The sequence below is a fragment of the Watersipora subatra genome, chromosome 1 (genome assembly GCF_963576615.1).
Source record: "Watersipora subatra chromosome 1, tzWatSuba1.1, whole genome shotgun sequence".
Lineage (NCBI taxonomy): Eukaryota > Metazoa > Bryozoa > Gymnolaemata > Cheilostomatida > Watersiporidae > Watersipora > Watersipora subatra.
In genome coordinates, this window is record NC_088708.1 from 53,286,143 (window position 1) to 53,308,799 (window position 22,657).

The 22,657-nt window shown below is 34.7% G+C and overlaps 3 protein-coding genes across 3 annotated transcripts in view; 1 reads left to right on the plus strand and 2 right to left on the minus strand.

The window, feature by feature from the left end:
* Positions 1 to 5,167: 5,167 nt before the first annotated feature.
* Positions 5,168 to 15,508, minus strand: LOC137394310 (uncharacterized). Its single transcript, XM_068081032.1, has 5 exons — positions 15,490 to 15,508; positions 10,885 to 10,976; positions 9,489 to 9,593; positions 6,396 to 6,458; positions 5,168 to 5,364 (listed from the first exon to the last, which is right to left on the minus strand). The coding sequence occupies exons 2-5, from the start codon at positions 10,963 to 10,965 to the stop codon at positions 5,236 to 5,238; spliced, it is 378 nt and encodes a 125-aa protein (XP_067937133.1). The 5' UTR covers positions 10,966 to 10,976; positions 15,490 to 15,508; the 3' UTR covers positions 5,168 to 5,235.
* Positions 6,959 to 22,657, minus strand: part of LOC137394300 (SLIT-ROBO Rho GTPase-activating protein 1-like) — a 207,335-nt gene continuing 191,636 nt past the window's right edge. Inside the window, exon 19 of the transcript XR_010978327.1 lies at positions 6,959 to 6,973. The gene's annotated coding sequence lies outside the window, so the exon portion shown is untranslated. The remainder of the gene's footprint in view (positions 6,974 to 22,657) is intronic.
* LOC137385931 (mitoferrin-2-like) lies at positions 15,720 to 22,594 on the plus strand. The gene is made up of 5 exons (XM_068072552.1): positions 15,720 to 15,871; positions 18,150 to 18,400; positions 20,357 to 20,576; positions 21,518 to 21,574; positions 21,841 to 22,594. Exons 2-5 carry the CDS (start codon positions 18,266 to 18,268, stop codon positions 22,443 to 22,445), a joined length of 1,017 nt encoding a protein of 338 aa, XP_067928653.1. The 5' UTR covers positions 15,720 to 15,871; positions 18,150 to 18,265; the 3' UTR covers positions 22,446 to 22,594.

Consider the following 22,657-nt stretch of genomic DNA (forward strand, 5'->3'; position numbering starts at 1 on the left):
TTTTACAACTTCATTAACTTAGCAGATTGTTCCTTAATTTGTCTCATAGCTTTGGGAGAGCTAGTATTCTTACATTACAATGTGAAAAACAAATAAATGAGCCATAGAGAAAATGTCTGAACGATTTGTAAAGGTTTTTGAGAGCTATGTGTAAAGCTTTAAATTAGTTAAAGTTAATTTTAATAAGCAGTGTAATGCTCACAAAACGACATTATATGGTATGCTATCTTGTACTTGCTTGCAGCACCCTATGCGCAATTAATTTTTTTAGTAGTATTGACAAATTTTATGCTCAATGAAAGATTAAATATACTACATTTTTAATATTTGTTATAACTCCAAGGAACACAAAGAAAGTAATAATGATAAGCTCTTAGTAGTTGTCTGGGCAAAAATGTGCCAGATCACCATTTTGTTTACACTTTTGAGTTTTGTGCACACACTTATAAACAAGCCTATAAAGCATATTACTTCAAAATATACATAACATATTTAGACATATGACTTACTATAACGAGAAAAGTTCTTGTTACATGAATTTCTGAAATAGGTTAAATAACTGACATTCATAGTGTTACCAAATTACCAGTAATACCAGCATAGCAAAGCCAGACCACATTCAGAATTTCACACACTTTTGATAAAGGCCGTCATAAAGCAAGCAATAAAGTAAACGCATCAAAAACATATGTGATGCAGCCAAATATGTATTAAATACTCCATAGTCAGGCAGACAAGCTTTTCAGGCAGGGTAAGAGTGACTTGCCTACTTCAAAATTATATAGAGTAAATGAGCATTTTCTAATGGGCAGAGTAGTCTTTGAAGTTGTTCATCTCTTTAAATGGTCTTAGGCTGATGGTGTTTAGTACTTTAGTACTGATGAGAGAGAGAGATTGACTTAATCAGGTTTTTCAGTCTCCTATGTCTTGTCCTTTGAAATATCTTGGTAGTTTACCAAAAAAAGGTGTCAATTTCGGTGGATAGAGAAGTATGTTCATATGCATGGGCTTATTCTAAACACACTTCTCTTGTTGTGATTCTAGTTGACTCCCTGTTTTTCAGTTTGGTCAGATTAAAGCCTAGTTGTTACATTTGAATCACGTGGTTTTTTAGGCTTGTCTCAGGTATGCTATTTTACTTGGGTTGGTTTGAAAGGTAAACAACTTCTTATTCTCAGTCGAAAGTTTAATTAATAATCATGTAAAATGAATATGTACAACATAAAGATATTAGTTTGGTCAGTAGAAATAAATTCTGTCAAAGAGAAAGGTTCGTAGTGTTTGTTTATTTCAGCAAGTCATACTGTGAGGAATCTTAGTTAAAGTGAGAGTAAAATTTCGATGATAATAGATCTAAAAATTTATTTTTATTCCAAAATGGAGTTCCAGCGCGAGTCACAAAATCTTTACATAATAATACTGTGGGTGTAGCACAGATTATAGATTATGATGCCTCTTGTATGACTTTGCCACCTTGGTCTGTTTCGTCGTCTCCATGCCTCTGGCGTCTTGGACAGCATAATGCTGTTATTTGTGATTATTATTTACTTGGAGTTTAGGCATTCCTTATTCAATTACGGGATCAACACCACCAAAAGATACTGAAATTTATTTAATTTCGGCTCTAATAAGTGAGGGTTATCACCTTTAGGGGCCAGTGACCAGAAACTGATCGCATTCAAAACCAGCGAAGAATTTTGCTATTATGACTTGACAAAATTCAAATTCTCTTCACAAATACCCTGTCTTACACATCGTTTGAGCCAAAATTAATTACATCAAAGGTAGTTGATGTTGACCAATAGCGGCCCACTTTCGGAAGCATATGTATTAGCAACAAATTTTTTAAATTTACCTTTCTGTATTCCTAAACAGCGCTTTTCTGAGCTACCTATTTTACCCAAGTTGTTTAACTCCATTATTCACTCTCTTTTACTATTATATTAGTAGGTAATACAAATATGCCATATACAATAAATTATTCAGTTACGAATGATTAAAATTAGTATAAATATGCAACGTTTTTTAAAGCAGGTAATGTTCGGTTAAAGTAAGGAACGTGTTCACTGCCAAAAATATGTACATGTATATATAAAGTTTTTGTAGTCACAGGTACGTTTTATTATTTGTAATGAAGCTCTCAGGATATCTTAGTTAACTTCTAAATGTGAATATATTGTGCTTACGCTATAATAAATGAATCCACCATGTGTGTCTATAAAAAACACTTGCCTGATCAACTGTTTATTATAATAGGCAATTGTGCAGACAATCAGCAATAGACGTTGACATGTTTATTTAGCAAAAAATTGCTTATGTTAACATCATGGTTATAAAAATGACACCCTTCATTTGTAAATAGTAATACATGTACTAAAATGTCCTAATGTAAAACAAATATATTTCCATTGCTGTCTTATTAAAAAATGATAGCTTGACACCTTCATACAATAAATGCATTATAAACCTTTTTTATATACATAATTCAAACGGTAGAGTTCATTCAATAGTAGTGTTGCATAGAAAGAGAAAAAATGGAAATGATGCTTATTGAAAAGCTTATTTGTTCATCTGATTCTCGAAGGATTTGAAGCATGTAATGATATGTAGTTTAGCATAAACAATTCTACAATCTTGTAGTTTTTGTTCTGGTTGCCTTTTTGCCAAATGCCTGTAGGAATTTGTTCATAAGTGGTGTTAATGTATCAATCAGGGCTGTAGCAAGAAAATTTATTAAACAAAACAATGCCTACCCAGAGATTACACTTGGCTGGTCTAAGGTCTATAGCAGAATACAACACTAAGTCTTCTTAGACGGAAACTTGAGCCCAGACAACATTCACTGATATCTATCCACTCACCTGGTTGAATATCAGAACCTCTTTTTAATGGAGTTATGGCCAGCTCTTACGCTGAACCTTTCTAGTCCTGTAACTATAATCTGGCACCTTCTTTGGAGAATATTATCACTCAGTTTAGAATGTTCCAAGTTGATGCAAATAGACCACACTGCTATCAGTATGCTGGATATTTAAATACATGATAATAAAAAGTAGCAGTAAATTTTTTACTAGGTAGATGAATTGTCAATGTGAAATAGCCAACACATGGAAAGCTTGATGAAGATACATGGGTTTATAATTGTACTCTCCAAGGAGAAAGCAACTCCAAGTTTATGTTTTAGTCTGGCTACGGTCTGCGTAGATGGTAAACTATCCCACCCTATTGATATGTGGATTTGGGGTTACCTTGCTATTATGATTAACATTTCTACTTGAGCCTGTTTGTGCGATAGCCAATGCAACATCACGGTTTATAGCTTATCTGTTGGGGAAACACAAGTTCCTAGCGCTTTCTTCGAAGCCACACGGCTTATCACAACATACAAGACGGGCCGAGGTATGAATGACTGACCTTGGTTAGAATTACAGCACATGGTCTTGAATGCAAACCAGAATCCTTACGGCAAAAAATTACAGTTTCCGTTCTTCAAAGGATCCTTTGCAGAGCCAGTTCAAATAACATTCAGCATAGGCAAAATTTCTTTTGAAGGGTCAAAGTTTGGTAGTTTTGCTTATTTCCATTAATTAAAAGAGGCTATGGAGAATAGCAGCATGAAAACATGGTGTATGTTTTTAGGCTTCTATTACTGGCCTTTCATAGCATTTATTGATTTATGGATGAATGGAAATGAGCAAAACCAGCCGCAGTCACATTCCAACTTGAAGTCATAATAGCAATAATGCAGTGTGGATACAAGTTATCGAGAAGGATGGAATAAATCAACGTGATTCAAATGCCAACAGGCGAGAATTTGAATCCACTTTTAAATAGTTTACAGAGCGTTTGCCCCCTAAAAGACTAAGCTAATTAATGGCAATAGGAATAAGTGAATACGTTTCTAAATGTAGAATTGATGATACTGTTACCCTTGCCTACCTACAGACTACTTAGCCTGACTAGATGATCTAACTATTCTTTTGCCCTAGATAAAATTTGTAAAATTTTGATGCAACACATCCGTACTTGCAAACAACATACATAACATCTGTGAATCTTTTCAGTAGCAAACAGCTGCCGCTCTTGCATTTTTCAAAAAAATGTTTAAACCAGACGATTATTCAGAATATGAAAGTTTTTTATTAATTAGGCAAAAAAATCAATAATTTAGCATTGCTAAGATATTTATGTATAAAAAATTGTTATAAAACCATAAGACTATAATAACAGTATAAGGTATCATTCCTTATACAATAAATAAACAGGTTGTTTTGTTTTCATGCCTTCTAATCACCATTGTTTTGAATAGTTACAAATCTGTTAAGATGGTTAAGCTGTTGGCAGCATCCAAGGGTTTAACATGATTATAACAGACAGTTTAGCTCAGATCTTCTTGACTGACGTTAGCAGTAATAAAGCAACACCAAAGGCAATACATCTAGCCATACTAATATTCTCACCAGCTTATTATAAACATCTTATCTCTACATCTGCCTGATAAATCAGGATATGTAAACAGGCATACAAAGCAATCGCAATCGGAGCTGCCATGCAACACCAACATGAGAGCTTGTGAGCTGGTTAAAAATGGTTGTATTTTTTCACACAAGCATTAGACAAGTTTCATCTCAGTGTCGGACAGATTACCATCGGTTGCCCTAGGCCTTGCTGAATCCTTACCAACTTGTTAGAGAATTTTCAGATTTTACAACCGACGCAGTTGCCTGAACATGAGCAGGTTTATGTAATCTGCACAAAAAATCAAGTGTTATTTTTCTCTGGAGAGAGTAAAGTAACAAAGTTTACCATTCTCGACGGGAATGTAAAACAATATAACAATACTGAAAAGTTCAAAAACTAAAAAAATGTTCTAAACCTTTAATTATTGTAGGCCTACATTTGCAAATACAGTAAATGGTTTAGCGTGTCACACAATTGATAACATCAAACAGCTCTTTGATGCCTACCACATGTAGTTTAATAATAAACTTCAAGGAACATCAGTAAACAAGGAAAAACCATGAGAAAATTAAAATTGGTTTTTGTTGAAACAAGAAATTGAGCGATACTCTCATAACCCTTTATTCTAGCAGCTTGTGCTGTTGGGTACAAGATACATAAAAATGTATATTCAAGTATCTTCCAAGTCATTGCGCTTCGTCTAATACCTTCAGAATTGCACTAAAAAACATCTTGTTTCATTGATATTTTCATAAATCAAAACAACAATTAATGTTAAGTACTCATAAAAAGTTTTGTTAGACGCTCATGAGTGGGGGCTCCGACTAGCTCACCAACCTTAACTCCATCTTTGTAGGCATGAAAAGTAGGCATGGCCGTAACTCCATGTTCTGCAGCCAAAGCCTATAAAAAGTTAAAGCTTCAAAGAGCAACAAAGTTAATTATCATTTCATGAATTCCCTAAACTAACAAGGCATGCCAAATATTCTGCTTCACAGTTATTCTACAGACTGATGCTTACAACAGATTAGGCTAAGATAACTGGTGTTATTCACCATTGTTGCAAATCGTTGTCAAATAATAGATTATGGTCTATATTAGTAATTATATAAATAACTAGATGAATGCCTGGCGTTGCACGAGTGATACAATAATTACCTAATGAATTTGAGCAGCTTACATGGAAAACTAGATTTTTACTAAAATCTTTACTAAAACAATTCCCACATTTTGTGCTGGCTTAACAATCGCTACGCGCAGCGGTTAACAGTGATAGTTATTAACCCTGAGCAAGGGCTTCAAGTGTGGGTATCTTAGCCAGTGTAATGATTATTTGCCCAACGAACCCATTGATTCTGTGTAGCTTAATGGTTAAGTTCACTACCTCTAGATCTGGAGGTCCTGTTCCCAAATCCAGTGCCATGCGGATTTTCCGTTGTTAGATTTTAATTGTTATACTGAAGGCAGGGTTTAACAAAAAGGTAAACACTAAGATTTATATAGATGGATATGAGGTGCAGGACAGTTGGGCAATTGAAATATAACTATTGTTATTGTGCTACGTGTTATGTTATGGTAGATACACATTGGCATGTTTTGTCTTATAATAGTGTAGAGGAAACACGCTAAAGTTGTGTAGAATTATTTGTACTAATTCTTTTAGCTGCTGGAAATTTGGTCTATTGCTAGTCACTACGAAGAAAGATGACATGATGAACCTGGCATATAGACTAATATGCAACAGCATACACCAATCTTTTGCTCAATAAGCAATGCATTCATTCGAGAGTGAGCCAGAATGCTGGTTTATTCCTGAAGAGTTCCGGACAATTTATCTAATCACACAAGATAGTTGATGGCTCACCACAAGCATGTCATGTAACTACAGAACAAAAATCTACAGGCTATAAAGTTTCTGATAGATCAATGCTTACCTCTAACTCATCCACATCCACTTTAAGAGCAATGCATGTTTTTGCAAAATTGTTCGCAATTTCCTATAAAGTGGATAGCAGATAGCAATTTTATAGGAAAAATTATTGGATAGCAATAGTATTTAGAAAAAATTTCCTTAAAAATAATGGAACAACACCGACAGCAGAAAAGTTAGTTACCAATTTCAATTACAGGGTGGCAATATAGAAGAGTGTGAAAATGTTATTTTAATGAAGCAATGGTTATACAGACTTATATTAGTTATGAACAAATTAAATAATTCATTTACTCATCACAAACATGTTTACCTTACAGCATCTATTAATTCATTAGAAAAATTATTCAGATGGGTTGCAAATCGTCTATGATATGTGTGTTTAATATTAGTCAGAACTTTAGAGGACTATCTCATCCAGATTTGACACCCAAACAATACTATTGTGCTACAGATTAAATGATGATTTATTATATAAGTGTATAAACTGTTGTTGTTCATGGTGCAGCAGCTCTCTTCTGTAAGTCTATGCGACTCAGCAAAGTGAACAGAGCTTGATCTAAACAAACTGCTATTGGAAAACTGCTAAAAACTGCACATTGTTAAACATTTCATGGGTCAGAAAATATAATAGCACCTGGAAACTTCTACTTGAACAATTTAGCTTTTTACACACAATATGCTTCAGAGTCAACCAGTGACTTTTCATGATCGAACGCTGATCAATTCCCTAAACGATCGATCCTGTAAATAATCGATCCTCTAAATCACTGAAGATGCCAAGAGGTAAAGCTATGACACGTGTTAGCTGGCTAATGACTCTGCGTTACATGAAATGTTTTGTCATCAAATCCCGATGTCTCATTTTATGCATTGGTCAAGCAGAAGATGTAACATCTTTGATACTTAAAGACATGAAATTGTATTTTATCTTGTCCCCTTAGGTTTCAGTTTTATCATTTATCGAAACGGTTTGTTGCAGGCAATATCTTCTTGCAGTATAAATTAGAGTTGCCCCGATTTTGGTATCGGAATTGGTATCGGTGCCGATATGAGTGTCAAGTATCTGAATCGGTATCGGCCGATCTTTTCTTAAAAAATCTGAACCTTCCGATACTTTTTACAGATCAACCATTTAGCAGAAAACTGTATTTTAGCCTGCTATACTAATAAAAAATCATCAGCTGTAAGCTTCTTACTTTTACTTAATGAATTTCAGGCCTGCCACACAATTTATTTCATGTCTATAGCCTGATCAACACAGCGAAGGAAACTTTTTAGCCAGAACGTAAACAAAAAGTGTGGTATTTCCCAATTACAGATAGGTTTTATTGCAAGCAATCACGAACAAGATAACAAAAGTGGGAAACAAGAACGCAGTGTAATATTTCTATTTACTAGCATTACGAAAGTAATTTAATCAGTCGACGCATAAAGTTATCCATCACTCTCTTGATCCTGACGATACAATGAATCGTTTGTATTGTACAAAAAACGGTAACCCCAGTGGCGTATCGGTATGTAGCCTGTCCTCCAACATCTGTCGCAAGGGAATCCCCCTTCAGTACGCTCGGCTACATTGATAATGATGGAAGAAAAGAGACGTCTTACTGAGATAATTGAATCACTAACGGTTTTTAAAAGAAACATTGATTTGCTCTAAACTTGTACAGACACAGCAGTTCATCCAACAATAGAAGAGGGATTTCGTTATTACAGGTAGAACTGTACCACTAACAGTAATTACCTTTATTTACAAATTACAAGAAACATGGACTGTTTTGTTACTACATGCACGGTATGTCAGTATGTGAATATGTATATATTTTTTTCCATAAATGCAAACAAATAAATACAATAATATTCATGTTTTCTTTGCATTATGTTTGTATTTGCATAATAAAATGAGCTACTATCTATGCAACACAAAAGATCTGAATCGGTATCTGAATCGGATTATTTTTCAATTAGGATCGGTATATCGGATCGGTATCTGAATCGGCTGGTGAATTTAGAATCGGGGCATCTCTAGTATAAATGACAGTTGATAGCTTTACTGCCTGCCTTGTTCCTATTAATCATTTAGTTTGCTCAACTGTGAACTACACTATGCTGCTGTATAAGAGTTGCTTAGCACTTGAGGAAATTTGTAAAATATATTATCGTTTCATTGCCTTTTCCAGTCCAGTGTTATAATTATTCATTGTCCAAATTGTAATTAAGTTTTCAATTTTTATGGTCAAGAGCATGTATTTCTTCCCAACATTTCCAACAGTAGACGATTAAAACTCGTATGACTACAAACCATCCAACATATTTGGTGCTTAACGAAGCTCTGGTTACTTTTTGACAATCATTAGGTCAACCCTTTTGGGTCAATTTTATTTTATCAGTAAGATTTTCACAAGAGAATTTATCTTTAAAATTGTACAATTTACTTAGACAACTGATATTCATTTTTTCTGTTGCAATGTCATACCACAGCTATATTTGTACCGATCTTCTAATGTGTTGACCATTTATCAGTAAGATTTTTCTTAAGACATTAGATCATTATGGGTCTGACAAGCATTGAAAAGTAGACACACCTTAAAACAATATTCCAAAATATAAAGTACTAACTCAATACGGGCGGAGCCATTCTTGGTTGGCAGCGCAATACAAAAAGGTAAGCAGTAGTTGTTAAACATGAATTTAATAGTGCCTGGGTCACCATACCCTTACATAGCCATCCTATAGGTGCAAAAAAGATATAAGCATGCTGAACGTAACAGTAAAATAGCTCATAAAACGTGACTATGCATTATGTTACTAATTATTGTGTATTACTCTCAAACCTAATTTGTCAATCAAATGATTCATGTTTTTTTCATCAACATAAGATATAATTGAGCTATGCAGCAGGTTCTCTAAACATGAGACGAGATGAAAATTTAAATTTTACTTTACAGGATTCCTTCAGATTGGCAGCAGAGAAATTCTCAAAAATCTTTACACAGATTTCAGAAATCTGAACTTTCCTAATATAGCATGGGTATTATCAGAGATCTTTTTGGCTACTGACAAGGCAACAAGCCAGGTTGAAAATAAGTAGTACCTGAAATATAGGAGCAGCAGTACGACAGGGTCCACACCATGTTGCATAGAAATCAACAACAACAATCTTCCCTTGGGCCGCACTTAATGCTGCTCGGAATTCTTCCTAGAGCAACACAAACACACCATTGAAAATACAGTAAAAATCTAAAAATTATTATCCCACCAAAAAACAATGGTTGGATAACAATGACAAAATAATCATTGAATTTTTGTTTTTCAAGCTGCAATAATGCAGAAAATGCATGTAAAGCTACAAGAATTTTGGCTATTGTTTATATGAACTGTTGATGGTCTCTACAGTTCATTTCAATGTGAGGCAGTTAACCTGAGTCAGTGAACTCCTGGCAAGACTATGCCACAAAACATGCTTTTAGGTAAAATTTGTTGAGATGATTACAAACTGCAATAATTTACTGGAATGTGTGGCATTTTAGAATTTTTGTATTCCGATGTGAAACCTTCCATGCAATACTAAAACAAATCAGGCTTTTGTTGACTGATATAGTTGAAATATAGGAGTATAGTATTTCCAACTTCATCAAAGTTTCATTCAACTCATTCCTGTGAAATAATTAAAAATGATCCGGAGACAAGAAATCTCCATAAACTATTATACATCTACAACAATTTTCATGAAAAAAACACTCAGACTCTTTTCTTATAACTCTAACCATTTGAAAAATGTGAAAGGAAAGGATTGATCATAAAAGTGTACAGTTTTAAAAATTCACTGATATGGATTTAGTGTACCACAAAACAGGCTGAAAGTAGTGTTGTAATACAAGGTATAGAAAGGAAATAATAAGCAACAGAGTTGATCATCTATTTTTGGTTTATTATTGCAAACTAGGATCATCAGTTCCAACTTTCTACAAAAAGTTAAAAAAAAAGAACAGCAAAATTATTTTAAAATTTAAACTTTTTTCAGCCAGCAACAGTTTTTGTCTAAAAAGCTCTCTTTTAATGACAGGGTGCCCGTGTTTAGTCAATCAGCAATAGTTATACATATGTAGCTACTGAACATTCAAGTTACCTGGCGTATAATCAACTTTAATTGATTTGTTATTGATTTAATCAATAACGCATTTATAAAAAATAAGCAGAAACATGATTGCATTTACGAGTATATTATAGGGGCTCTATATAGCAGAGACTGCTTAATATAAAAGCTATTGAAATGTACATGTATAAGCAATATTAATTGGAAGCATGGATGCAACAAAAGTTGCAAACTTTTCTATGTACGCTGATAAACTTAAGCATGCTTCTCAAATAAACACAGCAGTTGAAAGCAAATTAAAATATTATAAGTTCATGCTTGAGGAAACAAACTCATGGTGGAAAAATAAAGATTTTTAGTTCACAAACAGAATGATTAAACAATATGAAAATACCGCAGAAGAGATGTCTTGTATAACTGGTGCATCATTCGGAGGCGGGTCATCTGAGTCACCTTTGCATAAAGAAAGACCCATCTGCCGATATTCTGAAAGATGAAGCGGCCAAATTAACTTAGCATTTTGGACACATGTAAAAATTACTCTCAAAAGCACATATGAACATATCAACAATTGTGAAATATATTTCAATTGTTTGTGCAACTATGCATTAAGCAACTAACGATATAAAAATATATTAATACATTTTATGGTAGCATGTGCTAGCTTTTAAGTAGCTATGTTCCCGTTAACTAGAAAACATGCAGGTCTAAAATTGCAAATTACACTTGTAAACCAGTCAATTGAGCTGATTTCTTATTTTCACTTGCTCCTATTAATCCACTTAAAGATGTATCCATTGTAATTACTATTCATTGCTAATAAAGAGTTTTAATAATAATAATAATAAGACCAGATGCCCTAACTAACGTGAACTCTAAAATATTTTTACTGTGTCTCACAATCAAATGCGTCAGTGTCCAAAGTCATTTGCTTAACTAAATATTGCAAAATTCAAAGGAATTGCCAAATTATGAATACTATTTTAAAAGCTTGTTTCATGATCGCTTCTAAAAGTTAACATTGTATTAGTTTATTTACAAACGCTACTGCAAAATTTCATTTAAGATAATTAAAGCTTTCATGTAACCCATATTTAATTTGTTTAAACCATATTTTAAAGAATAGATATAATGAATAAACAAGGTATTTTTGATCTGTGTGCACTCACAGAATCATCTCACCGATGAACAAGGGTAAATTCACTTGTATATTAAATTCAATACTATTTTATTTCAATTTCATGATATATAAACCACCAAAACTTGAGTAAAGGGCTGTCACCACTGATGACAGCCCTATGGTCAAGTTTTGGTGATGAGTTGATGGACTGCAGAGCTGAAATAACATACATACTTGTAAGACAATAAAATTTCATTCTACAGACTACATATGGGGGCTTTAGCAAGTAAAATATATCTAAAGGCTTACCAGGTATTGAAGAGGGTTCTTGTGAAAAAAGTTTGACCGAATACTGACGTTATTGTGAGCAGCGCAGCAATGATTTGACTACAAGAAGCCATCTTACGTGCATTTATATAAATTCCAGCAATGTATGAGTTTGCGAAGTAAATTATGCAATAAACCTGATGTTCTTAACATTACTTACTTTGAAATAGACTTAGAAAAGTGAAAATTTACAATAATTTATTTATTGATGTTTCTTTTTTAAAAAGGACAACAAATATGTCAAGAACGAAATGATGAACATGCAATTGATATAAAGTAAAAAAGCCAGACAAAAATTTCAGTTCTGTTAAGATAAACTTCACTAGGACATTTATCATTGTTAAAAGTCAGTTCTAAATCATGCAGATAGCTCAAACTCAAATTTTATATTTTACTAATCAATAAATATTGATTGCTTTTCTCTCTCACTTCAATATTCTTCATTTTTCATATACCCTTGATATTGTGTGAGTGAAACAAAAAATAGTGAAAAGCAAGCACACGTGAAATTTATTGTGCATTTTAGCGTTTAACATGATGTTTACTATAAACTGTAATTCATTTAATGTATCTATAGAAATAAACGTAAGCGGATGGCTGGCGCCGTATGCGTGTGACTGGGGAGAAAGGGTGGAGCGGCGAAAGAGAGGTCACGAAGAGGACAAGCGATGCCTAGCACTTAGTCGAAACCGAGCAAGTGCTCGATCATGGCAAGCGGTAGTCGGTGGAACCAGTAGCTAATGGCCGCCAATGAGGCGGTGGCCTACACCGCGGGCACCTTGCTTTCACGCTTTTTGTCGAGTTAGAACCACAGCGCTCACCATCGCGTTTCACCTCGTATAACTATATAACTACATATATAACTTTAATTCGCTAGCCATGGGTCCTAAGATTGATGGCGACATTGAAGGAAGAAGTATAAATCATAACCATAATTATAAGCTGGTCACAACCATTCAATACACTAAAGTTACAGTTGGAAACTATAGTTACTAAGGATAATATACAATTTTGTTACTAATTTTTTATTTGTCCACTGTATTTTAATTTGAATGCAAAACTGAGTTTACATTTTAATTCTACTGGTCATAATTATAGCCTTATTAGTCAACGAGTTTCTAACTTTAGTTCTTTTAAAAGTTCCCTCTGCATGTTGCACAATTACATATCATAAAATATCAACATCAACAATTACTTGTTTTCCGCAATGTACTTTTCATGGCAAATATTACAAGTGGTATACAAAATAGTTTTCTTACCACAGTGACATAGTTTAGATTATTGATCTAAAAGTATAACTAATTTGTTTTATGCTTGTACGCATTTAATTTTTTAGACCTTTAGCTTTCATAGATACTTAAAAAGAACTATTTAAAACAAGTGGGTTAAACTACCGCAGCTAAATTCTTTCAACCGGAATCAGGCAGCCATCCTCGCAGTCAATCCACTACGCAGTCTTCAAGCATCCACACAACACGATGTTCTTGCTTTGCACAAACGATTAGGCCATATACTAGTTTGAAAAAACCTCTTTACTTTATCTCCACCTAATATAATTAGTCTACTGCAGTATCAGACCTGCCAACCCTGGAGTGGGGAAAGGAATGAGAAACTATTTTGGGGGCAATGAAAACGCGTGGATTTGATGAGTAGGGTAAATTTTGTTATAAAAATTAGTAATCCGCCATTAGCGAACGGCTAAATAGCATCCGAGGAAGACTTCTCGCCATTAATGCACAAGAATAAACTCTATGAAAGGAGTGGTGGCCATGAAAAAGACCGTGGGGGAATAACTCCGAAGAATTGTCTTATTTGGAGGCTATCGGTCACATGGACGTCAGGCTCATCAAGGCGCTTCGGACACTCGGCGCAGAAAAGCATAATAGACCGATAAAAAGAAAAGGTGACTTGGGCGATATATATAGATAAGGGACTTCTGGGACAGTGGTTGACCTAGAAAAGATAACAGACGCCATGTATTAAGATTTTTACGCAGTGAACAATCTTCTGTAATTTATTTCTTACCGTTCACTCATTGGAAGACATTTTTTATGTTCATGGTTACATGTCAAAATATTCGAAGTTTATGTTATAATTAATCATTAGTGGTTTAATATTGTTTCCATTTTTGTTCTACGTTTTCTCGAAATAAGATTTTGTAATTAGCCCTTTTCGTTATCGAAATATGTCTTATTGTTTTTTACAATTACTGTTTGCTACCCAGTATATGTAGAATTTTCTGGGCTTTTTGTTAGTGTTTAGATTGTTACGCTACAATGGCTCATTGTCTAGCAATAATTTTTTATTGTTCTGTATGTGAAAACTATTAGAAACTCGGCAGTCAGCAAGACTATATGATTGGTCGGTTTGAACGATAACTGTCAATCTCTAGGCCAATCGCTTATGTAATATAAATACTGCCACTAATTTTTAGGCAGGGCAGTTTGTGTTTGGCTCTTGAAATAGCTGCATGATTGGTATTATCATAATAAAGTCGTTTTTATTGGCATATATCATTTATCATCATCATCACTAGCAAGCTCACACAAAGTTACTACAAACAAATTGGATAATTAAATAATTATTATCCTTTCAAGAGTTGTGTTCTCTCCTGTTGGTTTCAGCAGGTTATAGCGTTGACAGAGTTGGTTTTAGCGCACTCTGTTGATTTCAGCAGAACACAAGCGAGTTGGGTTCAGCTCCCTCCTGTTGGTTTCGGCAGGTTGTACAGTGGGCAAGGTTGGGTTCAGCGCACTCTGTTGGGTTCAGCAGAGCACAAGTGAGTTGGTTTCAGCTCCCTCCTTTTGTGTTCGGCAGGTTGTAGCATTGGCAGTGTTGGTTTTAGCGAACTCTGTTGGTTTCAGCAGAACACAAGTGTGTTGGGTTCAGCTCCCTCCTGTTAGTTTCGGCAGGTTGTACAGTCGGCAGCGTTGGGTTCAGCGCACTCTGTTGGGTTCAGCAGAGCACAAGTGAGTTGGTTTCAGCAGAGCACAAGTGAGTTGGTTTCAGCTCCCTCCTATTGGGTTCAGCAGGTTGTGTTGACGGCAGCGTTGGTTACAGCGCAATAAATAAAAATAAGAGTTGTCTCCACCCCACTCTTGCGAGTTTATAGCGTATATTTTCATAGCATATAAAAACACCACAGCGAAAGATAATATAACTCCATACAGAAACTACATGTCGTGGAGGTTATTGATAGATGAGAATGCCACAAATATGTTTATACACAGTTTATTAATTGTAAGTATATGATTACTAATTGAAGATTGGGGCAAAAAACAGGTTTGCTTGAGTAAAAGGGGCAATTGCGTGACACGGGCGTGAGATGCGTGAGGCAAGGGGCAATTGCGTGAGGGTTGGCAGGTATGTGCAGTATTATAATATTATTCCGACAAAAGAATGCAAAATTTGGTGATAAATTCTAGCAAAAGCTTTTTTGAGTCGTAGAATCGGTATGCTGAATTAAAAATTAAACAGGTGTGCTAGATAATAAAACTGCATCAAAACATTGAGCATCTGCTCAAGGATATAAAAAAGAGATCAACGTTATACCATTACTACTGGTCGCTGGGCGTCTGCAAAAACTTCATGATGAAAAGTCGAAAAATTCGTTTGTTGGAAAGCTATTGGTTGCTTGAGTAAAGCCCATTTAAGAATATGCTAAGTTTGTCGAAACGGAAAATGAAGCATAGCTAACATTTAGCGGCGGATAAAAAGTTTGTAACACATTTTTCCTGTCGGTCAAGGTTGGGTAGCTTCAGTATCACACGTTTTGGCTGTAGTTCGGATTCGTGTTATATAACCGGTCGAGTCAAAGAATAGTTTTTTGTAGTATCGATTTGCCCAGATTTTTGTTGATCATATGTTAAAGTTGAAAAAGTAATTGTTTTTACGTAAAGTTAGAGTGTGGACTTGACATTATTCGACGTTAACCGTAAGCAGTGCCACAATATAAATTTAGCGTTTATCATGCCAATTTTGGTAATTTAACATTATCAACTTATCATGGTTTATATACTGTATCATTATTTTATGGTTTTTATCAGCTGTAACGTTTTTATAACTTTCGATAGGTTGTGTAATTTCATATATAAGAAACAGCGTACTGTGATAGTGCACATGTTCGATAGGAATAAAACTTATTTAAACGGTCCGTAACTGCAAAGAACGAGTGCTCTTGAAATTATCTTAACTGCTCAGCAGTAAGATTAGTATTACATTAAAAATGTAAAGACATTGAACAGGTCCTTCGAATTTTGGACTGCAGTGCAATTTTGTGGAAAATTCACTGTTGAACACGATTATTTCCGTAGCTTCATTTTGGATTAAATATCATAAACAAGTGTGCTCAGCATTTATTGTTGACAGAATGAGCTAAGCTTGCTAAATTTAAGTTCATGCAATTATATCACTTGCAGCTTGAACAGAACGGTAGTTATTTTCTACCCATGTTCATCATAACCAGAATTGAATTAAACCATTTAGTGATGAGTGTATAGTTGTAATTTGAATAATTAGTTTTGTATTACTCGATAATTTATAGTATTAATAAGGCTCAGACGTCTTTTTCAGCTACTGTGCACATTCGTTAAAACTGATAGATTGTGTCCGCCTTTCTTCTGAGTAATTGTGTGCGTTAGAGTTATTTTGTTAATAATGTTTTAGCTTTAATCTTTTATTTGATTTAGTTGATTTATATTTAACATATGTTGAAGAAACCTTTATGCTTGAAACTTCACGTATTTATGAATCCTACACTTTGGCCAAATGGGATACCTAATCTAATGTAATTTAAGAATCCATTTAGAAAAAATCCTCGCAGCAATTTAAGTACTCCGATCTAGTTATAAGATTTTTACTTTGGAGGGAACTGTTTTAGAGCAACATATATTATATGCAGGGGTGTTTAGGCTTGATAGGCCATGATGAAACAGTTTGAAAGTACAAATAACTGACTTCAGTCACTGTGGCTAAAAAATGTGAAAGTTGAGTAGTGTTTTGAGTTTCTTACGTACGTTTCTTATGTACATTTCCAACACCTACTCAGCAGCACTATCATAAAGTAATAAGTAATGTGTTTTAAATTGTTTTTTGAATTTTACATGTGTTATTGCTATTTGTGACAAAAACTAACCTGCAGATTTCTCGGTCTACTACAATAATCAAGTGTGATATGTGCGCTAGTAGATACCCTTCTAACAGCTTAACACAGCCTATTCCTAGTGGAAAAACATATAATATTGTAGCACATTTGTCACATATAATTGATTTACCAGTCCATTTTATTTGTCTACTAAAGATCACAGCATTAAGCTTGCGATCACATAATGCATTTCCTAAGATGTCTCCTCTATGTAATGCATGAACAAGTGCAAGCTATTTTTATATTTTTACTGAACCTCTAAAAAGATTGCAATTTTTTACCAGCTTTTTGAACTAGTACACTAGATAAACTGGCTTGGTTGGTTAAAATTTTATAATATTCCCCATCAGAAAGGTTAGCCAAGCTTCACAAAAAAATGTATTTTAATCGTATTCAGTTGAGTGAAAAATGTCATGAAAATTATCACCTCTACTATTAAAAAATATGATTCGATTTTTCAGCAAAAAAATTCAAGCATATTTTTCAATGACAAGCTTTGAACTTATTCTGTCAACAAGTGATCAATTTTATCTGGTATGTAGCTTTCACAAAATGATCATACATAGTAACTAGGTATGAAAATGTTAGGCCAACTGTTTGTCAAATACCTTTAAAATAAAACATAGTTATCATAAGTTTAAAGCTGGCTCATTAAACATTTCATGTAATGGTGAGACCTACTGATGCTGTTGCACTTTCTCCGTGAATATCATTGAAGACTCTCTAATTGTACATTTGATTGGTTTGTTGTGTTTGAATTCGAATATTTGGCTTCTGTCTCGGTTTATGTTGAATTGAACATATTTTTGTATATCTTGTTTTTGGTGTATTCAATTATAAGATTTAGTTAACATGTCATTCAATATATTGAGTGAAAATAACTGTTTATAGAAATAGCTTCTAAGGGTCTGTAATCTTTTAATATTACAACTTGTCGGCTTATCACACAAAATGTTAAAAATTATATTTGCCAATATTTCAATGGTTTGGTTGGAAGTAGCTGTATTGATGAATTTATGATGTTAAGCCAGCTTTAGCTCTTACACATACTCGTCAGGTTGTTTAACAGATTCGTGTAAGACCATCACATTTGATCGGCTGACCAGACCGTGCGAAGCGCCGGGTGATAATGATTATCAAATAGACTATATTCTCTAAAGATTCAGACTTAGTCTTAGATTCATAATGGAGGGAGGGCCGCAAGACGTTGTGGACTATGAAGCCTTGCCAGACAGCCTTCCTGCTTCCACACATATGATTGCTGGTGCAACGGCTGGAATCACAGAACATTGCATAATGTATCCAATAGATTGTGTCAAGGTATGTATTGCTGAATTTTTGCTTTGTCCGCTGCACTCGCTCTCTATAGTCTGTTTGTTTATATGCAAAGGATTTTTGTGTTGTATCCTCGAAATGAGGTTTTATTAATCTAGAAGTCTATAAACTCATAACCTACGACTGCCCAGAAGTATAAAATCTATAACATATCTTTTGAAAAGATAATAGTATATATATAGGCATTGAAACTCGGTCAGATAAGTTCTAGAATGCAGTGCATGTCGTTCCCATTTATCGGTTCTGATAATAGAAAGTAGACCATTTTGTTGTCTCATAAATTTTCAAGTAGCATGAAGTTGGCAATGTTGAATTTTCACAATAAGTTCTGCTTACTTTCATGTATCCATAAAACAATTCAAATTTTGTATTGTTGTATAGATTGATGCATTAGCCAATCTTATTGAAAATAGGCAGGCTCATTTCTATTACATGTATATGCAATTTCCGCTTTGCAAATGCTACTAAGATTTCGATTTATGTTTGCTTGTGAACTAAAAAGCTGGTAAACCGAAATATAACAATGTAGTTGTGCTTAGCAATGTCGCTGTTCTTATTTTAGATAATTTACATGTTATTCTCTTATTCAAGGTAACCCACCCATGCTAAATTATGGAGAAAAAATTGAGCTTTGCATTTTTCTGGTTGACATGTTCTGCATCCATTGGTTTAATAAACATTCTAATGACTCGAGATTACTGATTTCTTTCATGAAATTATATTTTAAGATTTTTAAATATTTACTAGTTGTTCAGTAGCTAGAATTTGTTTTTTTATAATGTTGAATTAGCTAGTTTGCTCATCATTCGTTGATGTCCTGTGAACTATGGAATGCGCTTGAGTGTATGTATATAAAATTACCTTATTTTAAAAATTTCTATAACGTACAACGCTCCTACAACGTATATATATAATCTGTTCCAAGAACGTTTGCATTATAGAATTTGACGTTATACAGACTGTAATATACATGTAAATTGCCTAATCGGTTCCAAGATAGTGCCAACCCTGCCCCCTTAGCCCTTCAAATAGGACAACCATAAACTCGGTTTATGGTTCAGGATCACGGTCATTTTACAATAAGTTAAGATGAGTGTACAGCTTCAGTGTCGATATGAATCGATTTTTTTCACTTTTTATCTAGACAGCAAGATCTGTGGTGGAAAGAATAACATTAAAAAATACTGTATATATGTATAAAATAATGTAAATCTAAAATATGTATTTGCTATCGTAACAGCAGTGTCTATCTGTTTATTCTTTACTCCGAAGCCAGGGCTTGAGGTTAGGGTAAAATAGTAATTTCAACAAGACTAATTCGTGACATTCAGATTGAGAGATTGACATTCTACCACCTGCGCAATTTGCCTTCATGTACTTTTGAATAATTTTGCAGCTACTCGTTCTGTTAGCTTTATCGGTACACCTGACGATCTCTCGTGGCTTGATAGATTACCAGTATACATAATAGAGATACCCCTATACTTTGCTTTCTCTCTCAAGTAGGGCAGGAGAGAGAAATGATATTTTAAGGCTAAACATGGGACTCGCGTTATTCAAACCAAATTGGAGAACTTGCACCAATTTGATGCTTCACATTATTTAGAATTTATTATGTAATACAAAGCAAAAACTACATAAATTCTTAACATCATGTGGAATTTGTGTATAGGAGCTTGATGTTATAGGAGCGTCGACTGTATTTTTACTAGATTTAATTAGTGTGGCTCTCTAATCGCAAAGCTTATTGATTTTGTTATCTTTTAGCACAGCAACTGCTGCATTTTGTTGTTGGGCTGAACATGATGGTAAACCTGTGTTATGATGGTCAAATTCTTGCTCTTTCCTTGGCATTGCTGAAAAGGCTGACTGACTGATATGTGAGAATACACAATCAACAGAACATAAAGAAGGAATCAATAGATTGTGCGTTGTTTGTAGACACGAATGCAAGCTCTCAATCCAAAAACCTCTGCCTACTACAGTAGTGTAACGCAAGCAATGAAAAGTATCACCATAAAAGAGGGCTATGGCAGGGCGTGGCATGGTATGCCCGCAGTGATGGCAGGAGCTGGACCAGCACACGCGATGTACTTTGCGTGTTACGAAAAAATAAAATCTGTATTGTCTGAGAAGAAGCAAACGACAGCCGTAGCTTCCAGTAAGTTGATTGGTCATGCTGTTACTAGATAACTGTTGAATTACTATCACAGGCTTTATGTACTTTTACAGTATAGTGTTATCACAACATCTTCCACATTTTTATTGGAATACCAAATCCTTTGAGGCTGAAGCGCACCGAAAGTGAAGTTGCAAAACACTATTGTTAACTTCAGCCTTGCAAGACACGCTCTGCAAAGTACACTGGAGATGGTAGAAACAGCATTATTTGACCTTGACATTCATAAAGATTTTATTATGATGCTCGTAACGATCATCATAATAAAATCTTTCTGTGAATATAAATTTATATTTTTAGTACTTATTATTAATCATCTTATTTATGAAATAATTTTATTTATTCAGAATGGTCTAAATTGTGTGAAGGCATCTCGGGTGACCATTTATTTTATAAGTTAATCGACAGCACAAAGTACATGTATTATAGCATTACCAAGATGAATAAGCAAACAAAAAGATGAAATTAAAGGCACACATCTTAGGACTTGCAATCCATGCTGCTGATCTGGACACCTCAAGCATGGCTGCCACAGTTATTTTGATAGGCATAAACAGTTACAGCGAGAATGGTTGATCTGGTGACATGGACAAACACATTAATATTGCAATTATACATTTTAGCAAAATCATCGTTTAGAAGATTCACATGATTTTAGTTAAGGACAATGGCTCAATATTTTATGAACAGCACAAGTCCTCTCTGCATTCCCAAATGTACCTTTCTTCTCATGACTGGATTTGTCATTTGCTCTCATCCCCTTAATATGGTCATGGAAATCCAGTTGCAACACTAAAAATTTTCTTATCTCTTGTGATCTGTTTTTCCATAACTTATCATAGATTGTTTATGTGGACGCTACACTCTAAACACTGTTATATCTGCTATCTTTTCTGTTATTACTGTTGCTCTTTCTTCCGTAGTGGCCGCTGGAGGTTGTGCGACGCTCTTTCATGATACACTCATGGTACCAGCAGACGGTAAGCACATCTCAAATATTGGCTAGATGTTCTAAACCATTTCGCATCCCATTCCTACTAATGCTGTAATCAAAGCCATTAGAACGTTTCTATGAAGCATGACTCACATCCATTAGGTGGTACGCAAGCTTTTTCATTATCCATTGTGACTCAGCAGTTTTAGTTATGTGAACTCATTGCAACTAAAAACTGTACAGAGAATTACGTAGTAAATGTGTTACCTAAATAATCTGAGCCATGGAAAATCGTTATTTTGGTTCTTGCAGTGGTGAAACAACGAATGCAGATGTATAACAGCCCGTATAAGAGCAGCTTGGACTGCGCTAGACAGATTGTTAGGCATGAGGGAGTGAGAGCGCTATATCGCAGCTACACTACACAGATCGCCATGAACATACCTTTCCATGCGGTACACGTCAGCATATATGAGCAGGTGCAGAATCTTCTTAACCACGACAGAGAATACAAACCTATTAGCCATATCATATCAGGAGGCATGGCCGGCTCCGTAGCAGCTCTTGCTACAAACCCTTTTGACGTCTGCAAGACATTGCTAAACACACAAGAAATCTGTTGTCATTCAGGGAAGCCAGCGGATCGTGGGCTTGTACAGGCTATACAAACTGTGATATCATGTCGGGGCTGGAGTGGTTTCTTTCGCGGTGCTCAGGCTAGAATGTTATTTCAAATGCCTGCTGCAGCAGTATCGTGGTCTGTATACGAGTTTTTTAAATATTTTATCAGTGGTGATAAATATGTATCTAGGGACAGTTTCCAGGGCGAGGATGGAGAGACGCTGTCTTCTAGCAGTCTTGCTAGAAAGGCATCCATCATCGCGCCTGTATATGCGAACGATGCCACTTCACGATAAAAAGCAATTTGTTATACAACATCAGATATTATAGAAAGCTATTTTCTGTCATTATACTCATTTTGGGAGAGTAGATACGAGTCTCCATCAAAGAGATTTTCTAGTTTATACAGAAATAGATGACTAGACTGAAGCCTATAGAAATTACTAGATCCTTAGCTGAAGGCATAATTAGCTCTGCCATGTCTAAAAACATGCATGTAATACTATGA